Consider the following 22,489-nt stretch of genomic DNA (forward strand, 5'->3'; position numbering starts at 1 on the left):
TCAGGTTTTCAGGATATCCCTGCTTCAGCACAGGTGGCTCAATCAGTGACTCAGTCTTTGACTGAGCCACTGATTGAGACACCTATGCTGAAGCAGGGATATCCTGAAAACCTGACCTGTTGGTGGCCCTTGAGGACTGCAGTGGGCCGTCCCTGCCTTGCAGCATTTAGTTATGTGAGAATTTAAAAAAAAAAAAAAAAAGTACTTGGGTTTTTAAGGTTTTATTGTAAAACATCCACCAACTTCAATAGCTATTAAGTGAAACTGCATTTTGGGGTCAATAATCTTATTGTAACCCCTTCCGTGCCAGTGGGACATGCAACCAATTGCTAGCTCTGCTCATCACGTTTTAATGATGCTTTCCTCGTTTTGTTTCTGCCAGGTCCGCGTGTCCTGTGGGGGCAGCATGGCGACCAGCGCGGTCCTGAGCGAGAACCTCCCCACCTACAAACTGGTGGTGGTGGGGGATGGGGGCGTGGGGAAGAGCGCCCTGACCATCCAGTTCTTCCAGAAGATCTTTGTGCCGGATTACGACCCCACCATAGAGGACTCCTACCTGAAGCACACCGAGATAGACGGGCAGTGGGCGATACTGGACGGTAAGAGGCTTGGTGTTGAAACATAGACGTATACTCTGAAGCTGCCTTCCATTATTCAGATAAACGGGGCTGAAATCTTCCCCAGCCAGGGGAAAGCTGCTTCACATCATATAAGGCCGTGTCAGCAGATGAGGACCACTTGAACAAGTCGGTCTAGCCATTTGCCTTACGTACAGCAATGACTGAGCCACCTCTGCTGAAGCAGGGATATCAATAAAACCTGACCTGTTGGGGGGGAAGTCTGGGAATCCCTACATTACTGCATTAGCAGGTGCCACCTCTGTTAGTAGGATGGTCCGTGAATCCACTTCCATTACATTATAAAAGGCCGGCACCTTTCCCCTGAGCCGCATGCCCCAAAGTTACAGAGCACCGCCCCCGGGACTGTAACTGCGTCCAGCTGACGGTGAGCGCGTTTGCTTGTTCCTGACCCCTAGGGTAAGATAAAGGGGCAATCTTTTAGCAGCTAAAAATACATTTTAAAACAACTTCTGTATTGTCGCTTTTTAAACACTGTTTATAAGCCACTCCCAGCTTCACACTGATGAGATCCAAAAGGTCAAACCAGCCATCTGTGAATGGGTTTACTGACTCTGCACTTCTGTAACCCAGGCTGTGCTGAAAAGCCGTGTAATGCGGCAGGCCTAAACCTATAGGGGTCCCATGTTACAATGGATAAGAACCAAAAAGTAACACACTGCTCATTTGCATGCCATTACCCAGAATCCCTGGCTGCATTTGAAGCATTGTATGCCAACAGATAATGGGGAAGGGCAGCGCAGCAGAACGGTGTGAGACAGGCGTGAATGTGCTCACACATGGAACTTGTGTTTGCTGTAATTAAAGTGGCAAATATAGAGGTGGAAAATGCGAATCATTGGATTGTTTTCCCCCAAAACATATTTTGGACGAGCTGCTGTTCCCAATATACAGAGATACTCTGCGCCAATATATAATGCAGCAGGAGCATAATGTGCGGGGCTGTGAAAATATCACCTTCCACCCTATATGAAAGAAGCGGGTGACTCGGCCCCTCGCAGAATCACGCTGGCCGTGCCTTTGGTTTTTTTTTAAATGATTATTTCTGAACGCGTCTCCCACTTCAGTGCACAGCAGGTCAGTGCGCAGTGACGCGCTGTATAAATAGAGACATACATACAATACAACACGTCAGCCTGAGCATCTGGGTCTCATCAAAAGGCTATAATACGATCGGACACCAGAGGCCATTTGTTCCCACTTACCCTCCCACCCATAACGCAGATATGACAGCTGGCGATAATTGCCTACTGTATGTGAAGCCCTTTGCTGCCAGAATTTGGTGCTGGCCCCTGTGGCATAAGAGGGGATAAATTGGCAAAGCCGGGAGTTCAGTGTGTGTGTGTATCAGGCTGCGGCCCTGCTGGCGCTGACCGCGCTCATGCTTGAGCGGTGATGTCACCAGCTCTCCAAGCATGAGCACCGGGTGTCGTTGCTATTTCTGAAGCACACGCGCGGGGGGGGAGGGGGTGTTTCGGGCAGGTTGAGCGAGCTCGAAAGTTAATTTATTTATTTGTTTAGCCAAGCGTGGGTGAGCGTGCGTGCCCGCGCACAAGCACTGCGTCAGCGGGGACTTACATATATAGATATATGTAAGTAAAAGTGGCAAGCGCCGCCCTCTCACCGCGTCAAGCGCTAGCGGTGACGCAGGATCATGGTGGGAGAAGCATTTTTTTTAAATTAGGCGCCAGCTAGAATTTTTAGGAGCCAATGTTTTTTGTTGAGGGGGGGAGGCACAGTGCCGACTAACTTGCTAATCACCGCGGCGACCAGCAATAGCGCAGCCTATCCTGTTTTGCGGTTGTGCAAGCAGGATACGTAGCGCGGTTGCTGGTCATGGCAGTGACTAATAGGTAACTACAGGCGCCCGCAGGTCAAATCTTAGGTGGCAGACGCCCCAAATTCTTCCATCTCTGATAGATATATGCCCTCCAGTGCAGCACTTAGGGAAAAAAGATGCATCAATACGAAAAGTACACGCTGTTAGTCACAGTCAGACCATCACTTGGCGTCCTGCCCAGATATATCTTTTTCGAATGCCGGGAGGCAGCCCCAGCTACAGAGAAGGTGTTAAACCGCCCATACCACGTCACACGCCAGCAGCGCCAGGAATCAGCCCACTGCATGTCCTGAGCTTTACTCCGTCTCACCCTCTCCTAGGAACGTCAGACTGAGCTCAGCATGCCGCACCCAGCTGGCTCCCCACCAGCCTGCACAAACGCGTGCTCCCTCCCCCCCCCCCCAGCCTGCACACGCGTGCTCCCCCCCCCCCAGCCTGCGCACACGCGTGCTCCCCCCCCAGCCTGCGCACATGCGGGCTCCCCCCCAGCCTGCGCACATGCGGGCTCCCCCCCAGCCTGCACACATGTGTGCTCCCCCCCAGCCTGCACACACGCGTGCTCCCCCCCAGCCTGCACACACGCGTGCTCCCCCCCAGCCTGCACACACGCGTGCTCCCCCACCCCCAGCCTGCACACACGTGCGCTCCCCCCCCAGCCTGCACACACGTGCGCTCTCCCCCAGCCTGCACACACGTGCGCTCCCCCCCGCCCCCAGCCTGCACACACGTGCGCTCCACCCCGCCCCCAGCCTGCACACACGTGCGCTCCCCCCCCCAGCCTGCACACACGTGCACTCCCCCCCCAGCCTGCACACACGTGCGCTCCCCCCCCCCAGCCTGCACACACGTGCGCTCCCCCCCGTCCCCAGCCTGCACACACGTGCGCTCCCTCCCGCCCCCAGCCTGCACACACGTGCGCTCCCCACCCCCAGCCTGCACACACGTGCGCTCCCCCCCCAGCCTGCACACGTGCGCTCCCTCCCGCCCCCAGCCTGCACACACGTGTGCTCCCCCCCGTCCCCAGCCTGCACACACGTGCGCTCCCTCCCGTCCCCAGCCTGCACACACGTGCGCTCCCTCCCGCCCCCAGCCTGCACACACGTGCGCTCCCCACCCCCAGCCTGCACACACGTGCTCCCAGCAGCTTGCGGTTGGATTCACTTCCTGTTAAAGCTGCAATCCCACGGAGAAATAAATCCAACCGGCAACAATATGTTTTATGCGTTAAACTAACTGTTACCTCAAACCAGGGGCAGCCAACTCCAGTCCTCAAGGGCCACCAACAGGCCAGGTTTTCAGGATATCCCTGCTTCAATCAGTGGCTCAATTGAAGACTGAGCCACTGATCAAGCCACCTGTGCTGAAGCTGAGCCACCTGTGCTGAAGCATAGATGTCCTGAAAACCTGACATGTTGATGGCCCTTGAGGACTGGAGTTGGCCACTCCTGCTTTTTTTTTTTTTTTTTTTTTTTTTTTTAGCTTTTCAAATACCGTTTGCTTTCAGTCCCCGTGTGACCTGTGACCTGCGACCTGTGACCGCTGAATGTTTGGCGATTGTCAATCTTGTCTGTACCAACGATGAGCTTTTTCAGATCTGACGTGCCCCCCCTTTCCAGCTCTCTGGGGAAGACAGGGTGGGCTAAGGGGGAAGGGAAATGCCCAATTGGCAAAAACTCCAAATATCTGCTTGTAGCACCGTTACATTTGTTTTAAGGAAGCCAATGAGACTGTTCCATTCTTTACTATGTTTTATGTTTTTTATTTGATTTTTTTTTTGGTCGGCTCTCAGGGATTGCACTTTTTTTTTTTTTTAAAGGTGAGTGTGATGGGTAGGCAGGGTGTGAATATCCGGGTGCTTTGAGGTGGGAGCACGGAGTAATGCTTGTTGTGTCGCTCCAGTCCTGGACACTGCCGGGCAGGAGGAGTTTAGCGCCATGCGGGAGCAGTACATGAGGACGGGCGATGGTTTCCTGATTGTGTACTCCGTCACGGATAAAGCCAGCTTCGAGCACGTGGACCGGTTCCACCAGCTCATCCTTCGGGTCAAAGACAGGTGAGTGCCATGCGTGGGAACAAGTCGGCACTGGGAATCTGTGCACAGCGTTGTAACCCACATGAAATGTATTACTTGTGCACGTGCGACATTGTAGAGTTTTAGTTGCCACATGCATCTGGCCTGCATTGCAATGTATTAGAGCAAGGGTGGATATGTCCAGTCCTCAATTGCTACCAACAGATCTGGGTTTGTTTGTTTTTTATATCCCTGCTTCAGCACAGGTGGCTCAGTCGAAGTCTAGAGGTCTCAAATTCAATCCTCAAGGCCACCAACAGGCCAGGTTTTATGGATATCCCAGCTTCAGCACGGGTGGCTCAGTGGAAGATTGAACCCCCTGTGCAGAAGCAGGGATATCCATAAAACCTGGCTTGTTGGTGGCCCTTGAGGCCTTCTTCAACTGAGCCACTTGTACTGAAGCAGGGATATCCTGGCCTGTTTATGGCCCTTGAGGATTGGGGTTGAGACCCTTGCGTTAAAGGATGCGAATCCCAATCTGGTTCTGATTGTGAGGATGATGTCCTGCAGAGAGGAATCCGTGGCAGTCCGTGGCTGAGCTCCTCTCTTCCCCTGGGCAGTAATGCAGAGGTTGGGGGACGCTCTGTTTACACTTTGACATGTTCAGTGATATTGGGACGAAGTGCAGAGAGACATTTAAATATCTAATCCTATATTCAGGTGTTAACTGCTGGATATATTTATAGGCTGACTGAGCCACGCGCTGGGATGTGGTGCCACGCAGCGCTGGGATGTGGTGCCACGCGCTGGGATGTGGTGCCACGCGCTGGGATGTGGTGCCACGCGCTGGGATGTGGTGCCACGCGCTGGGATGTGGTGCCACGCGCTGGGATGTGGTGCCATGCGGCGCTGGGATGTGGTGCCACGCGCTGGGATGTGGTGCCACGCGCTGGGATGTGGTGCCACGCGCTGGGATGTGGTGCCACGCGGCGCTGGGATGTGGTGCCACGCGCTGGGATGTGGTGCCACGCGGCGCTGGGATGTGGTGCCACGCGGCGCTGGGATGTGGTGCCACGCGGCGCTGGGATGTGGTGCCACGCGCTGGGTTTTGATGCCACTCATGGTTCTTATTCTGCTTTCTTCTAGAGAATCCTTTCCCATGATTTTGGTGGCGAATAAAGTGGACCTGATGCACCTAAGGAAAGTTTCAAGCGAACAAGGAAAGGAAATGGCAGCAAAACACAGTGTAAGTGACTGTTACCCGTGAGTACAGCCAGGGGTCCAGTATTAAACCGGACTGTCCTGTATCTGGACACTCTGTCCAATAACAAATTAGAGGTAATACTGCACATGTACAGTATGAGTATACCGGTATTACCTCTCTGGGCGTGTATGTGTCCGGTATTACCTCTCTGGGTGTGTATGTGTCCGGTATTACCTCTCTGGGTGTGTATGTGTATACCGGTATTACCTCTCTGAGCGTGTGTGTGTATACCGGTATTACCTCTCTGAGCGTGTATGTGTATACCGGTATTACCTCTCTGAGCGTGTGTGTGTATACCGGTATTACCTCTCTGGGCGTGTTTGTGTATACCGGTATTACCTCTCTGAGCGTGTGTGTGTATACCGGTATTACCTCTCTGGGCGTGTGTGTGTATACCGGTATTACCTCTCTGGGCGTGTATGTGTATACCGGTATTACCTCTCTGGGCGTGTATGTGTATGCCGGTATTACCTCTCTGGGCGTGTATGTGTATACCGGTATTACCTCTCTGGGCGTGTATGTGTATACCGGTATTACCTCTCTGGGTGTGTATGTGTATACCGGTATTACCTCTCTGGGCGTGTATGTGTATACCGGTATTACCTCTCTGGGCGTGTATGTGTATACCGGTATTACCTCTCTGGGCGTGTATGTGTATACCGGTATTACCTCTCTGGGCGTGTATGTGTATACCGGTATTACCTCTCTGGGCGTGTATGTGTATACCGGTATTACCTCTCTGGGCGTGTATGTGTATACCGGTATTACCTCTTTGGGCGTGTATGTGTCCGGTATTACCTCTCTGGGTGTGTATGTGTATACCGGTATTACCTCTCTGGGCGTGTATGTGTATGCCGGTATTACCTCTCTGGGCGTGTATGTGTCCGGTATTACCTCTCTGGGTGTGTATGTGTATACCGGTATTACCTCTCTGGGCGTGTATGGGTATACCGGTATTACCTCTCTGGGCGTGTATGGGTATACCGGTATTACCTCTCTGGGCGTGTATGGGTATACCGGTATTACCTCTCTGGGTGTGTATGTGTATACCGGTATTACCTCTCTGGGCGTGTATGTGTATACCGGTATTACCTCTCTGGGCGTGTATGTATATACCGGTATTACCTCTCTGGGCGTGTATGTGTATACCGGTATTACCTCTCTGGGCGTGTATGTGTATACCGGTATTACAGTACCTCTCTGGGCGTGTATGTGTATGCCGGTATTACCTCTCTGGGCGTGTATGTGTATACAGGTATTACCTCTCTGGGCTTGTACGTGTATACCAGTATTACCTCTCTGGACGTGTACGTGTATACCGGTATTACCTCTCTGGGCGTGTATGTGTATACCGGTATTACCTCTCTGGGCGTGTATGTGTATACAGGTATTACCTCTCTGGGCGTGTATGTGTATACCGGTATTACCTCTCTGGGCGTGTATGTGTATACCGGTATTACCTCTCTGGGCGTGTATGTGTATACCGGTATTACTTCTCTGGGCGTGTATGTGTGTACCTGTATTACCTCTCTGGGCGTGTATGGGTATACCGGTATTACCTCTCTGGGCGTCTGTGTGTATACCGGTATAACCTCTCTGGGCGTGTATGTGTATACCGGTATTACCTCTCTGGGCGTGTATGTGTATACCGGTATTACCTCTCTGGGCGTGTATGTGTATACCGGTATTACCTCTCTGGGCGTGTATGTGTATACCGGTATTACCTCTCTGGGCGTGTATGGGTATACCGGTATTACCTCTCTGGGCGTCTGTGTGTATACCGGTATAACCTCTCTGGGCGTGTATGTGTATACCGGTATTACCTCTCTGGGTGTGTGTATGTGTATACCGGTATTACCTCTCTGGGCGTGTATGTGTATACCGGTATTACCTCTCTGGGTGTGTATGTGTATACCGGTATTACCTCTCTGGGCGTGTATGGGTATACCGGTATTACCTCTCTGGGCGTCTGTGTGTATACCGGTATTACCTCTCTGGGCGTGTATGTGTATACCGGTATTACCTCTCTGGGTGTGTATGTGTATACCGGTATTACCTCTCTGGGCGTGTGTGTGTATACCGGTATTACCTCTCTGGGCGTGTGTGGGTATACCGGTATTACCTCTCTGGGTGTGTATGGGTATACCGGTATTACCTCTCTGGGCGTGTATGGGTATACCGGTATTACCTCTCTGGGCGTGTATATGTATACCGGTATTACCTCTCTGGGCGTGTATGGGTATACCGGTATTACCTCTCTGGACGTGTATGTGTATACCGGTATTACCTCTCTGGGCGTGTATGTGTATACCGGTATTACCTCTCTGGGCGTGTATGTGTATACCGGTATTACCTCTCTGGGCGTGTATGTGTATACCGGTATTACCTCTCTGGGCGTGTATGTGTATACCGGTATTACCTCTCTGGGCGTGTATGGGTATACCGGTATTACCTCTCTGGGCGTGTATGTGTATATCGGTATTACCTCTCTGGGCGTGTATGTGTATACCGGTATTATCTCTCTGGGCGTGTATGTGTATACCGGTATTACCTCTCTGGATGTGTATGTGTATACCGATATTATCTCTCTGGGCGTGTATGTGTATACCGGTATTACCTCTCTGGATGTGTATGTGTATACCGGTATTACCGCTCTGGGCGTGTATGTGTATACCTGTATTATCTCTCTGGGCGTGTATGTGTATACCGGTATTACCTCTCTGGGCGTGTATGTGTATACCGGTATTACCTCTCTGGGTGTGTATGTGTATACCGGTATTACCTCTCTGGGCGTGTATGTGTATACCGGTATTACCTCTCTGGGCGTGTATGTGTATACCGGTATTACCTCTCTGGGCGTGTATGTGTATACCGGTATTACCTCTCTGGGCGTGTATGTGTATACCGGTATTACCTCTCTGGGCGTGTATGTGTATACCGGTATTACCTCTCTGGGCGTGTATGTGTATACCGGTATTACCTCTCTGGGCGTGTATGTGTATACCGGTATTACCTCTCTGGGCGTGTATGTGTATACCGGTATTACCTCTCTGGGCGTGTATATGTATACCGGTATTACCTCTCTGGGCGTGTGTGTGTGTATACTGGTATTACCTCTCTGGGCGTGTATATGTATACCGGTATTACCTCTCTGGGCGTGTATGTGTATACCGGTATTACCTCTCTGGGCGTGTATGGGTATACCGGTATTACCTCTCTGGGCGTGTATGTGTATACCGGTATTACCTCTCTGGGCGTGTATGGGTATACCGGTATTACCTCTCTGGGCGTGTATGTGTATGCCGGTATTACCTCTCTGGGCGTGTATGTGTATACCGGTATTACCTCTCTGGGCGTGTATGTGTATACCGGTATTACCTCTCTGGGTGTGTATGTGTATACCGGTATTACCTCTCTGGGCGTGTATGTGTATACCGGTATTACCTCTCTGGGCGTGTATGTGTATACCGGTATTACCTCTCTGGGCGTGTATGTGTATACCGGTATTACCTCTCTGGGCGTGTATGTGTATACCGGTATTACCTCTCTGGGCGTGTATGTGTATACCGGTATTACCTCTCTGGGCGTGTATGTGTATACCGGTATTACCTCTTTGGGCGTGTATGTGTCCGGTATTACCTCTCTGGGTGTGTATGTGTATACCGGTATTACCTCTCTGGGCGTGTATGTGTATGCCGGTATTACCTCTCTGGGCGTGTATGTGTCCGGTATTACCTCTCTGGGTGTGTATGTGTATACCGGTATTACCTCTCTGGGCGTGTATGGGTATACCGGTATTACCTCTCTGGGCGTGTATGGGTATACCGGTATTACCTCTCTGGGCGTGTATGGGTATACCGGTATTACCTCTCTGGGTGTGTATGTGTATACCGGTATTACCTCTCTGGGCGTGTATGTGTATACCGGTATTACCTCTCTGGGCGTGTATGTATATACCGGTATTACCTCTCTGGGCGTGTATGTGTATACCGGTATTACCTCTCTGGGCGTGTATGTGTATACCGGTATTACAGTACCTCTCTGGGCGTGTATGTGTATGCCGGTATTACCTCTCTGGGCGTGTATGTGTATACAGGTATTACCTCTCTGGGCTTGTACGTGTATACCAGTATTACCTCTCTGGACGTGTACGTGTATACCGGTATTACCTCTCTGGGCGTGTATGTGTATACCGGTATTACCTCTCTGGGCGTGTATGTGTATACAGGTATTACCTCTCTGGGCGTGTATGTGTATACCGGTATTACCTCTCTGGGCGTGTATGTGTATACCGGTATTACCTCTCTGGGCGTGTATGTGTATACCGGTATTACTTCTCTGGGCGTGTATGTGTGTACCTGTATTACCTCTCTGGGCGTGTATGGGTATACCGGTATTACCTCTCTGGGCGTCTGTGTGTATACCGGTATAACCTCTCTGGGCGTGTATGTGTATACCGGTATTACCTCTCTGGGCGTGTATGTGTATACAGGTATTACCTCTCTGGGCTTGTACGTGTATACCAGTATTACCTCTCTGGACGTGTACGTGTATACCGGTATTACCTCTCTGGGCGTGTATGTGTATACCGGTATTACCTCTCTGGGCGTGTATGTGTATACAGGTATTACCTCTCTGGGCGTGTATGTGTATACCGGTATTACATCTCTGGGCGTGTATGTGTATACCGGTATTACCTCTCTGGGCGTGTATGTGTATACCGGTATTACTTCTCTGGGCGTGTATGTGTGTACCTGTATTACCTCTCTGGGCGTGTATGGGTATACCGGTATTACCTCTCTGGGCGTCTGTGTGTATACCGGTATAACCTCTCTGGGCGTGTATGTGTATACCGGTATTACCTCTCTGGGCGTGTATGTGTATACCGGTATTACCTCTCTGGGCGTGTATGTGTATACCGGTATTACCTCTCTGGGCGTGTATGTGTATACCGGTATTACCTCTCTGGGCGTGTATGGGTATACCGGTATTACCTCTCTGGGCGTCTGTGTGTATACCGGTATAACCTCTCTGGGCGTGTATGTGTATACCGGTATTACCTCTCTGGGTGTGTGTATGTGTATACCGGTATTACCTCTCTGGGCGTGTATGTGTATACCGGTATTACCTCTCTGGGTGTGTATGTGTATACCGGTATTACCTCTCTGGGCGTGTATGTGTATACCGGTATTACCTCTCTGGGCGTGTATGTGTATACCGGTATTACCTCTCTGGGCGTGTATGTGTATACCGGTATTACCTCTCTGGGCGTGTATGTGTATACCGGTATTACCTCTCTGGGCGTGTATGGGTATACCGGTATTACCTCTCTGGGCGTGTATGTGTATATCGGTATTACCTCTCTGGGCGTGTATGTGTATACCGGTATTATCTCTCTGGGCGTGTATGTGTATACCGGTATTACCTCTCTGGATGTGTATGTGTATACCGATATTATCTCTCTGGGCGTGTATGTGTATACCGGTATTACCTCTCTGGATGTGTAAGTGTATACCGGTATTACCGCTCTGGGCGTGTATGTGTATACCTGTATTATCTCTCTGGGCGTGTATGTGTATACCGGTATTACCTCTCTGGGCGTGTATGTGTATACCGGTATTACCTCTCTGGGCGTGTATGTGTATACCGGTATTACCTCTCTGGGCGTGTATGTGTATACCGGTATTACCTCTCTGGGCGTGTATGTGTATACCGGTATTACCTCTCTGGGCGTGTATGTGTATACCGGTATTACCTCTCTGGGCGTGTATGTGTATACCGGTATTACCTCTCTGGGCGTGTATGTGTATACCGGTATTACCTCTCTGGGCGTGTATGTGTATACCGGTATTACCTCTCTGGGCGTGTATGTGTATACCGGTATTACCTCTCTGGGCGTGTATGTGTATACCGGTATTACCTCTCTGGGCGTGTATGTGTATACCGGTATTACCTCTCTGGGCGTGTGTGTGTGTATACTGGTATTACCTCTCTGGGCGTGTATATGTATACCGGTATTACCTCTCTGGGCGTGTATGTGTATACCGGTATTACCTCTCTGGGCGTGTATGGGTATACCGGTATTACCTCTCTGGGCGTGTATGTGTATACCGGTATTACCTCTCTGGGCGTGTATGGGTATACCGGTATTACCTCTCTGGGCGTGTATGTGTATGCCGGTATTACCTCTCTGGGCGTGTATGTGTATGCCGGTATTACCTCTCTGGGCGTGTATGTGTATACCGGTATTACCTCTCTGGGCGTGTATGTGTATACCGGTATTACCTCTCTGGGCGTGTATGTGTATACCGGTATTACCTCTCTGGGCGTGTATGTGTATACCGGTATTACCTCTCTGGGCGTGTATGTGTATACCGGTATTACCTCTCTGGGCGTGTATGTGTATACCGGTATTACCTCTCTGGGCGTGTATGTGTATACCGGTATTACCTCTCTGGGCGTGTATGTGTATACCGGTATTACCTCTTTGGGCGTGTATGTGTCCGGTATTACCTCTCTGGGTGTGTATGTGTATACCGGTATTACCTCTCTGGGCGTGTATGTGTATGCCGGTATTACCTCTCTGGGCGTGTATGTGTCCGGTATTACCTCTCTAGGTGTGTATGTGTATACCGGTATTACCTCTCTGGGCGTGTATGGGTATACCGGTATTACCTCTCTGGGCGTGTATGGGTATACCGGTATTACCTCTCTGGGCGTGTATGGGTATACCGGTATTACCTCTCTGGGTGTGTATGTGTATACCGGTATTACCTCTCTGGGCGTGTATGTGTATACCGGTATTACCTCTCTGGGCGTGTATGTATATACCGGTATTACCTCTCTGGGCGTGTATGTGTATACCGGTATTACCTCTCTGGGCGTGTATGTGTATACCGGTATTACAGTACCTCTCTGGGCGTGTATGTGTATGCCGGTATTACCTCTCTGGGCGTGTATGTGTATACAGGTATTACCTCTCTGGGCTTGTACGTGTATACCAGTATTACCTCTCTGGACGTGTACGTGTATACCGGTATTACCTCTCTGGGCGTGTATGTGTATACCGGTATTACCTCTCTGGGCGTGTATGTGTATACAGGTATTACCTCTCTGGGCGTGTATGTGTATACCGGTATTACCTCTCTGGGCGTGTATGTGTATACCGGTATTACCTCTCTGGGCGTGTATGTGTATACCGGTATTACTTCTCTGGGCGTGTATGTGTGTACCTGTATTACCTCTCTGGGCGTGTATGGGTATACCGGTATTACCTCTCTGGGCGTCTGTGTGTATACCGGTATAACCTCTCTGGGCGTGTATGTGTATACCGGTATTACCTCTCTGGGCGTGTATGTGTATACAGGTATTACCTCTCTGGGCTTGTACGTGTATACCAGTATTACCTCTCTGGACGTGTACGTGTATACCGGTATTACCTCTCTGGGCGTGTATGTGTATACCGGTATTACCTCTCTGGGCGTGTATGTGTATACAGGTATTACCTCTCTGGGCGTGTATGTGTATACCGGTATTACCTCTCTGGGCGTGTATGTGTATACCGGTATTACCTCTCTGGGCGTGTATGTGTATACCGGTATTACTTCTCTGGGCGTGTATGTGTGTACCTGTATTACCTCTCTGGGCGTGTATGGGTATACCGGTATTACCTCTCTGGGCGTCTGTGTGTATACCGGTATAACCTCTCTGGGCGTGTATGTGTATACCGGTATTACCTCTCTGGGCGTGTATGTGTATACCGGTATTACCTCTCTGGGCGTGTATGTGTATACCGGTATTACCTCTCTGGGCGTGTATGTGTATACCGGTATTACCTCTCTGGGCGTGTATGGGTATACCGGTATTACCTCTCTGGGCGTCTGTGTGTATACCGGTATAACCTCTCTGGGCGTGTATGTGTATACCGGTATTACCTCTCTGGGTGTGTGTATGTGTATACCGGTATTACCTCTCTGGGCGTGTATGTGTATACCGGTATTACCTCTCTGGGTGTGTATGTGTATACCGGTATTACCTCTCTGGGCGTGTATGGGTATACCGGTATTACCTCTCTGGGCGTCTGTGTGTATACCGGTATTACCTCTCTGGGCGTGTATGTGTATACCGGTATTACCTCTCTGGGCGTGTATGTGTATACCGGTATTACCTCTCTGGGCGTGTGTGTGTATACCGGTATTACCTCTCTGGGCGTGTGTGGGTATACCGGTATTACCTCTCTGGGTGTGTATGGGTATACCGGTATTACCTCTCTGGGCGTGTATGGGTATACCGGTATTACCTCTCTGGGCGTGTATATGTATACCGGTATTACCTCTCTGGGCGTGTATGGGTATACCGGTATTACCTCTCTGGACGTGTATGTGTATACCGGTATTACCTCTCTGGGCGTGTATGTGTATACCGGTATTACCTCTCTGGGCGTGTATGTGTATACCGGTATTACCTCTCTGGGCGTGTATGTGTATACCGGTATTACCTCTCTGGGCGTGTATGTGTATACCGGTATTACCTCTCTGGGCGTGTATGGGTATACCGGTATTACCTCTCTGGGCGTGTATGTGTATATCGGTATTACCTCTCTGGGCGTGTATGTGTATACCGGTATTACCTCTCTGGGCGTGTATGTGTATACCGGTATTACCTCTCTGGATGTGTATGTGTATACCGATATTATCTCTCTGGGCGTGTATGTGTATACCGGTATTACCTCTCTGGATGTGTATGTGTATACCGGTATTACCGCTCTGGGCGTGTATGTGTATACCTGTATTATCTCTCTGGGCGTGTATGTGTATACCGGTATTACCTCTCTGGGCGTGTATGTGTATACCGGTATTACCTCTCTGGGTGTGTATGTGTATACCGGTATTACCTCTCTGGGCGTGTATGTGTATACCGGTATTACCTCTCTGGGCGTGTATGTGTATACCGGTATTACCTCTCTGGGCGTGTATGTGTATACCGGTATTACCTCTCTGGGCGTGTATGTGTATACCGGTATTACCTCTCTGGGCGTGTATGTGTATACCGGTATTACCTCTCTGGGCGTGTATGTGTATACCGGTATTACCTCTCTGGGCGTGTATGTGTATACCGGTATTACCTCTCTGGGCGTGTATGTGTATACCGGTATTACCTCTCTGGGCGTGTATGTGTATACCGGTATTACCTCTCTGGGCGTGTGTGTGTGTATACTGGTATTACCTCTCTGGGCGTGTATATGTATACCGGTATTACCTCTCTGGGCGTGTATGTGTATACCGGTATTACCTCTCTGGGCGTGTATGGGTATACCGGTATTACCTCTCTGGGCGTGTATGTGTATACCGGTATTACCTCTCTGGGCGTGTATGGGTATACCGGTATTACCTCTCTGGGCGTGTATGTGTATGCCGGTATTACCTCTCTGGGCGTGTATGTGTATACCGGTATTACCTCTCTGGGCGTGTATGTGTATACCGGTATTACCTCTCTGGGTGTGTATGTGTATACCGGTATTACCTCTCTGGGCGTGTATGTGTATACCGGTATTACCTCTCTGGGCGTGTATGTGTATACCGGTATTACCTCTCTGGGCGTGTATGTGTATACCGGTATTACCTCTCTGGGCGTGTATGTGTATACCGGTATTACCTCTCTGGGCGTGTATGTGTATACCGGTATTACCTCTCTGGGCGTGTATGTGTATACCGGTATTACCTCTTTGGGCGTGTATGTGTCCGGTATTACCTCTCTGGGTGTGTATGTGTATACCGGTATTACCTCTCTGGGCGTGTATGTGTATGCCGGTATTACCTCTCTGGGCGTGTATGTGTCCGGTATTACCTCTCTGGGTGTGTATGTGTATACCGGTATTACCTCTCTGGGCGTGTATGGGTATACCGGTATTACCTCTCTGGGCGTGTATGGGTATACCGGTATTACCTCTCTGGGCGTGTATGGGTATACCGGTATTACCTCTCTGGGTGTGTATGTGTATACCGGTATTACCTCTCTGGGCGTGTATGTGTATACCGGTATTACCTCTCTGGGCGTGTATGTATATACCGGTATTACCTCTCTGGGCGTGTATGTGTATACCGGTATTACCTCTCTGGGCGTGTATGTGTATACCGGTATTACAGTACCTCTCTGGGCGTGTATGTGTATGCCGGTATTACCTCTCTGGGCGTGTATGTGTATACAGGTATTACCTCTCTGGGCTTGTACGTGTATACCAGTATTACCTCTCTGGACGTGTACGTGTATACCGGTATTACCTCTCTGGGCGTGTATGTGTATACCGGTATTACCTCTCTGGGCGTGTATGTGTATACAGGTATTACCTCTCTGGGCGTGTATGTGTATACCGGTATTACCTCTCTGGGCGTGTATGTGTATACCGGTATTACCTCTCTGGGCGTGTATGTGTATACCGGTATTACTTCTCTGGGCGTGTATGTGTGTACCTGTATTACCTCTCTGGGCGTGTATGGGTATACCGGTATTACCTCTCTGGGCGTCTGTGTGTATACCGGTATAACCTCTCTGGGCGTGTATGTGTATACCGGTATTACCTCTCTGGGCGTGTATGTGTATACCGGTATTACCTCTCTGGGCGTGTATGTGTATACCGGTATTACCTCTCTGGGCGTGTATGTGTATACCGGTATTACCTCTCTGGGCGTGTATGGGTATACCGGTATTACCTCTCTGGGCGTCTGTGTGTATACCGGTATAACCTCTCTGGGCGTGTATGTGTATACCGGTATTACCTCTCTGGGTGTGTATGTGTATACCGGTATTACCTCTCTGGGCGTGTATGTGTATACCGGTATTACCTCTCTGGGTGTGTATGTGTATACCGGTATTACCTCTCTGGGCGTGTATGGGTATACCGGTATTACCTCTCTGGGCGTCTGTGTGTATACCGGTATAACCTCTCTGGGCGTGTATGTGTATACCGGTATTACCTCTCTGGGTGTGTATGTGTATACCGGTATTACCTCTCTGGGCGTGTGTATGTGTATAACGGTATTACCTCTCTGGGCGTGTGTATGTGTATAACGGTATTACCTCTCTGGGCGTGTGTATGTGTATACCGGTATTACCTCTCTGGGCGTGTATGTGTATACCGGTATTACCTCTCTGGGCGTGTATGGGTATACTGGTATTACCTCTCTGGACATAGTTACCTGACAGGCTTAGGGGTCTGCAAGAATTCCCCGAGCTGGGCTGTTGCTAGGGGGCGAGGCAGCTTCCTCCATCCTGATTGGCTGCTGCCGGCTAATGCAACCAATCAGGTGTGTGAGTGTGTGTGAGTGTGTGTGAGTGTGTGAGTGTGTGTGAGTGTGTGAGTGTGTGAGTGTGTGAGTGTGTGAGTGTGTGTGAGTGTGTGTGAGTGTGTGTGAGTGTGTGTGAGTGTGTGTGAGTGTGTGTGAGTGTGTGTGACTGCACGGTTGATTCAGTCTGCAGGTAATATCCTTTTCCCTCTCCTGCTCTCCCGTCTCTGCCCCTCTCCCTTCGGATGTGAGAGTGGAGTGTGTAGAGGAAGTATAGTGTTCTGAGTTAGTGGCAATACATCGCTACTCTCAACTGTGCAGTCTCAAGGCATTTATTAGGAGAGAGTTATCTTAACAGAGGGTTAACACTGCAAGGCATACTCAGCCTGCAAGATTCTGTCCTTCTGTTCTCTCTTCCTCTCTCCTCCCCCCCCTCACATCCCCCCCCCACTCACCCTCCGCTGGTGTGGGGTATGAGGAAGAGTTATAGTGCTGTCCGCTAGTGGCAACTTTTTGCTTCTCTACTACACCTTGCATGTATGAGGCTGCCACTATATAGTTAGCGATTAGCATATACATTTAGTATCCCTTTTGAGCCCAGTTGCAGCTTTGTTACAATCCGTGACACTCCTTCCACTATCTATGCCTGTTCAATAGCTTCCACTACAGCTATATGATACACACAGATAGGCACAGGAGGAATGATCTAAGACTAATCTGATCAGGCTGCGTCACAATAGATCTATACAGATGTCACATAGGATGTAATTCAGTTATCTAGGCAGTATACATTGTATATAAACACACACACAAACAGGATTTATTTAGGTTTATTTAGCACTTATTCTGTCATTATTGTGAGAGTCTTGGGTTTAATATTTCACACTACATAGTGTACACCTAGCACTTCTTGTGAAGCACCAGCACATATGCCTGGATACAGTAATTATCATGTGCAGACATCTGCTGTGGCTGTACGCATAGGTTAGGTTCACAGCTCGGAATTAGCAGGGACAATATTATTACACACTGACCTGCAGTTCTACTATAAGCGCTGTGGCGAGTTTTAGTTTTAATCTACTTTTTTGTTTTCTATTTGTTCAATAATAAAAAATAAAATATTATTTCAAATCAGTGGAGGTGGTACCTTACACATAAGGAGGAGTGCATATCCAAACAGGGACTCTGTTTTCTCATAGTTTCGTGTGTGTGTGTGTGTGTGTGTGTGTGTGTGCGCGTGCCTCTAGCGCGTCGCACCTTTCACCATTGTTCAGTATTTTTGGAAACGCCGCCTGGCAACCCTAAGCACATCACCGGCTCATTAATCAGGGACAAACGTCCCATTGGAAGTGGTGGGATGGTTTCCTGGCGAAATCTGCCACCGATTTTCTGCAGCGTGTTTGCCGGCAGAATACCGAAATATTTAAGGGGACTTTGCATATTTGATTTAATTGTTTATCTCATATATTCGTTTTATAATTGTACAAAAGCGGCTCCCACATCTGGGGCCACATCCCCCCCAAGCACCAGCTGCAATAATAGATGTTTAACTCCTTATCTGCCACAGGGTCCTGCAGAGCATTGCTGGCAACTGAAGGCTTCATTGGATTTGGAGCCTTTGAAGAAGATGGCATAGGTCAGGGGCGGTGAACTCCAGTCTTCAAGGGCCACCAACAGGTCAGGTTTGAAAGATATCCCTGCTTCAGCACAGGTGGCTCAATCAGTGGCTGTGCTGAAGCAGGGATATCCTTAAAACCGGACCTGTTGGTGGCCCTTTGGAGACTGGCGTTTGCTACTCCTGCCATAGGTATTAGGTATTTGTGTGTATCATGTGTCTATTGAAATGATTTGGCTCTTTCCCAACCAATGACACAATCCGTGTGTTTGGCTTACAGGTCCCTTATATTGAAACCAGTGCCAAGGATCCACCTCAGAACGTGGACAAGGCGTTCCACGACCTTGTGAGAGTCATCCGGTGAGTCGCGAAAGCTGCAGGCTCTCCAGCTGTGGAACGTGGTTCCTTACCTCTGCGCCCCCTTAGTTGCTGCCACAATCGGTCTCGTCCTGCTGCAGTCCCCCTCTGCGACCAGATTGTAGCTATTGGCAGTGACCTCTGTAAAAGGATTGTATCAAATCCTTTCAGCGGGAACAACAACCCACCGCACCAGACCTGTTAAATATCAGGGATACTGTTACAGAAGAATAGGGGATAATGAACACTTTGCACAAATTATTGTTGATGTTGCTTTTATTGTGTTCTTCATATGGTATTTTATTGTATTCTTCATATGGTATTTTATGGTGTTCTTCATATGGTATTTTATTGTGTTGAACAGGCAGCAGATCCCAGACAAAAGCCAGAAGAGGAAGGGGAACACAAAATGGCGAGGGGACCGCAGCACCGGAATACGCAGGCTGCAGTGCGTGGTCTTGTGACAGGCTGCGCGCTACCCGCGTCTTAACGCAGACTAAACAGAACTAGTGACACACTGTACACTACCCGGGGACACATCCTACCCCAGCTCTGGGGAGGGGGGGCACATCCTACCCCAGCCCACGGGTGTGGGGGGCGCACTTCCTACCCCAGCCCCGGGGGACACTTCCTACCCCACTACCCTAGCCCCGGGGGGGGGGGGGGCACATCCTACCCCTGCCCCGGGGACACTTACTGCCCCAGCCCCGGGGGGCACATCCTGCCCCAGGACTGCCGCACCAATACTTGAAAGATGGTCAGCGGGGTCTGTGCAGGTCGCCAGCTCTGTGGGCAGAGAAAACTGGGGCGTCTCCCCCCCACCACCCTCAGGATATCATAAACCACAGAGTTTGCAAAGGAAGTGTTAAAATCCCCCCCCCCCCTCACTCCTCTCTCCTACACCATATATCGCCTTCCCTCCTACCCCCTTACCCCTCCTCCCCCCACAGCCCTATCTCCTTTCCTCCTAACCCCCCCCCCCCACCCCCTCCCTTAAAAAGGAAGCAGCCATTATGTCCGCCCCCCAACCCCCCCGGGTGCAGAACACTTTCTGTGGGTTCATTTGTTCTTCCTGTCGCCGCCGGGACACTATTTATTTTTGCACTTTGGAGGAGCGGAGAGAACAGGGACCGAAAGAAATAAGTCCGCGACCGCTTGGCGCCAGCGCAGCAGCAGAATGAGAGCACCCGTGTTAACCTTTTCAGTGCCGAGGTGGCCAGTGGTCGTTACCCAAACTCTCAGGGACGTCCCTCGTTGTGCGCCTCTCCCTCCCCCCCGGGAGATTTCCCTCGTTACCGCTCCTCCGGCCTCCTCTTATTTTCCCTCTCGTCACCTCTCCCTCTTCATTTGACCTCCACCTCAGGTGGGGAGGGGGACCTGCTGACCGCTGGGGGCAGCTGCAGAGAAGCTCAGCTTGGGTGGAACTGAAGTGGCACTTTTTTTGGGGGGGGGGGGGATTGGGTTTAAACCGCAGCAGTTAGATAATAATTCTGTATAATTGGGCCCAATGCGGTTTGCAAACGTTTTGTAAAGATATTTTTTATAATGCACTATTTCCCCCTTTTTTTAAAGCGGCTATTTCTACCCACCTGAACCAGAGGGCCCCTCGGATCTGACCCCCGGGGTCACCAGCAGCGATTGTCCACTCTCTGACATTGCAGCTTTCTATTGGCCGCCATAGGCAAGGCTGCCTAGCGGCCATTTTGTGTCCCCCTGGCCAACTATTCTTGCTCGTTGGACAACGTGTCTTTTCGCTGAGGGAACCAGGGTGGTCCGTGGACATCAGGGGACTATGGATGAGTTCTGGGCGACCCACTGGTTCTGGTTAGTAAACAGTAAATAAAAAAGCAAGCACTGTGGAAAGTTGCTTTACTGCCAGCCCCTGTCCCCAAAGTTACTGAAGAACAGAAGCACACAATGTGTTCTATATCAGGAATGGCCAACTCCAGTCTTCAAGGGCCCCCAACAGGTCAGGTTTACAGGATATCCCTGCTTCAGCACAGGTGGCTCAATCAGTGGCTCAGTCTTCGACTGAGCCACTGATTGCGCCACCTGTGCTGAAGCAGGGATATCCTGAAAACCTGACCTGTTGGTGGCTCTTGGGAACTGGAGTTGCCCTCCAATTTAAGGCCAGGACAGGTTTACATGATACCGTTTGAGACCAAGCTCTGAAAATGGCCCCTCTGATACATTGTCTCGAATGAAAGCCATTGATGATTTGTACGCGCACGTTATGCTGTCTCCAGGGATCCCGGACTTCCGTGCTTCTTTACGTTTGCCAAGTGGGACTGTCCCGGTTAAGTGGAACGTTAGATAGCTTTTATATTAACTATGGTTATTTGTACCTTTTTATCTTCCTCCGTACTGCATTCATTAACCCTTCAAGCCCTGATAGAGGTAATATTGAGGTATCTTTACGCAACCCGCAGTATGCCTTACTACCAGCGAAGGAATTAACAGGACGGGTGTGTGCTGTGACCCGCAAAGAGGCAATCACTGCTAGGACCAAGGTGAATGAATCCCACGGACCTGTTTAGGGGGTCTCGTCACCTGATACCATTTCCTACCCGAATCTGACACTTGTAATGTATTTTTTCAAAGGGAGACTTTGGGGGAGGTGGGGGGGGGGGGGGTTTGATTTCCTCCCTTCTGTGAGGTCAGTGAGTGCTTGTACAGCCAGAGCCCCCTCCATTAAGGGGGGCTTCTGATAAGGGGAGATAAAACACTTCCCCAGTTAGAGACCCCTGTGGAATTAAACTGCCTGACTATGGGGGGTTTGCACCTCTTCATTTACTTGGCTGCCCGGGGATGTTATTTTGCTGTTCCCTGCCTTCATTGGGCGTTTAAGCCCTGGGAACCATTTGCGGTAAACCCTCTAGCACCGAACGGGTTAAACACCTCACCACCCCCCCCCAACCCCCGCTCCTCTCTATAAAATGAACAAGCGATTTGGATAGAAAATGAATTCCTAGCCGCCTTGGGACTCCAGACGTTGTGTCAAGCTCTGGCGACCCGCCAAACTTCGCTTGCCGCGGAGCAGCACCTCTTCCAACAGGACTGGTCTCCGAGTATAATTAGAGATCGAGCGAGTTCAACGGAGAAAAGATTGAATGTACAGGGGGTGGGGGCACCATCTAGAAATGTAATTTCACTGACTTTTGTGAATGTATTAACTTATTTCTAGGGGAATAAATTGTAGATCATTTTATTTCAAATGTAAAACGTTGTAGAAGTGTCTGTGGTTTGTGTTTTTTTTTGGAGGGGAGCAGAGGAGGGGGTCTCATGGTTTAGAGGAGGGGGTCTCATGGTTTAGCGCAGGAAGGCGCAGTCTGGGCGGCCCGAGATTCTCTGCGGGGTGGGGGGGAGGGCGTTTAGAGGCTCTGCGCTCTTCCCAAAGGCATTTAAATCAGAGGCTGGGGAAGCAGCGAAGGCTTCTCTGTAACTCTCTTACCTCGGCTCAGGCGGCTTTTGGTGTCGCGTTG

The 22,489-nt window shown here is 50.2% G+C and overlaps 1 protein-coding gene across 1 annotated transcript; it reads left to right on the forward strand.

Moving 5' to 3' along the window:
* Positions 1 to 364: 364 nt before the first annotated feature.
* MRAS (muscle RAS oncogene homolog) lies at positions 365 to 22,229 on the forward strand. Its single transcript, XM_075609778.1, has 5 exons — positions 365 to 599; positions 4,378 to 4,531; positions 5,636 to 5,735; positions 18,931 to 19,010; positions 19,372 to 22,229. The coding sequence occupies exons 1-5, from the start codon at positions 407 to 409 to the stop codon at positions 19,469 to 19,471; spliced, it is 627 nt and encodes a 208-aa protein (XP_075465893.1). The 5' UTR covers positions 365 to 406; the 3' UTR covers positions 19,472 to 22,229.
* The last annotated feature ends 260 nt before the right edge of the window (positions 22,230 to 22,489 follow it).

This window comes from Ascaphus truei, chromosome 7 (assembly GCF_040206685.1).
Source record: "Ascaphus truei isolate aAscTru1 chromosome 7, aAscTru1.hap1, whole genome shotgun sequence".
Classification (NCBI taxonomy): Eukaryota; Metazoa; Chordata; class Amphibia; order Anura; family Ascaphidae; genus Ascaphus; species Ascaphus truei.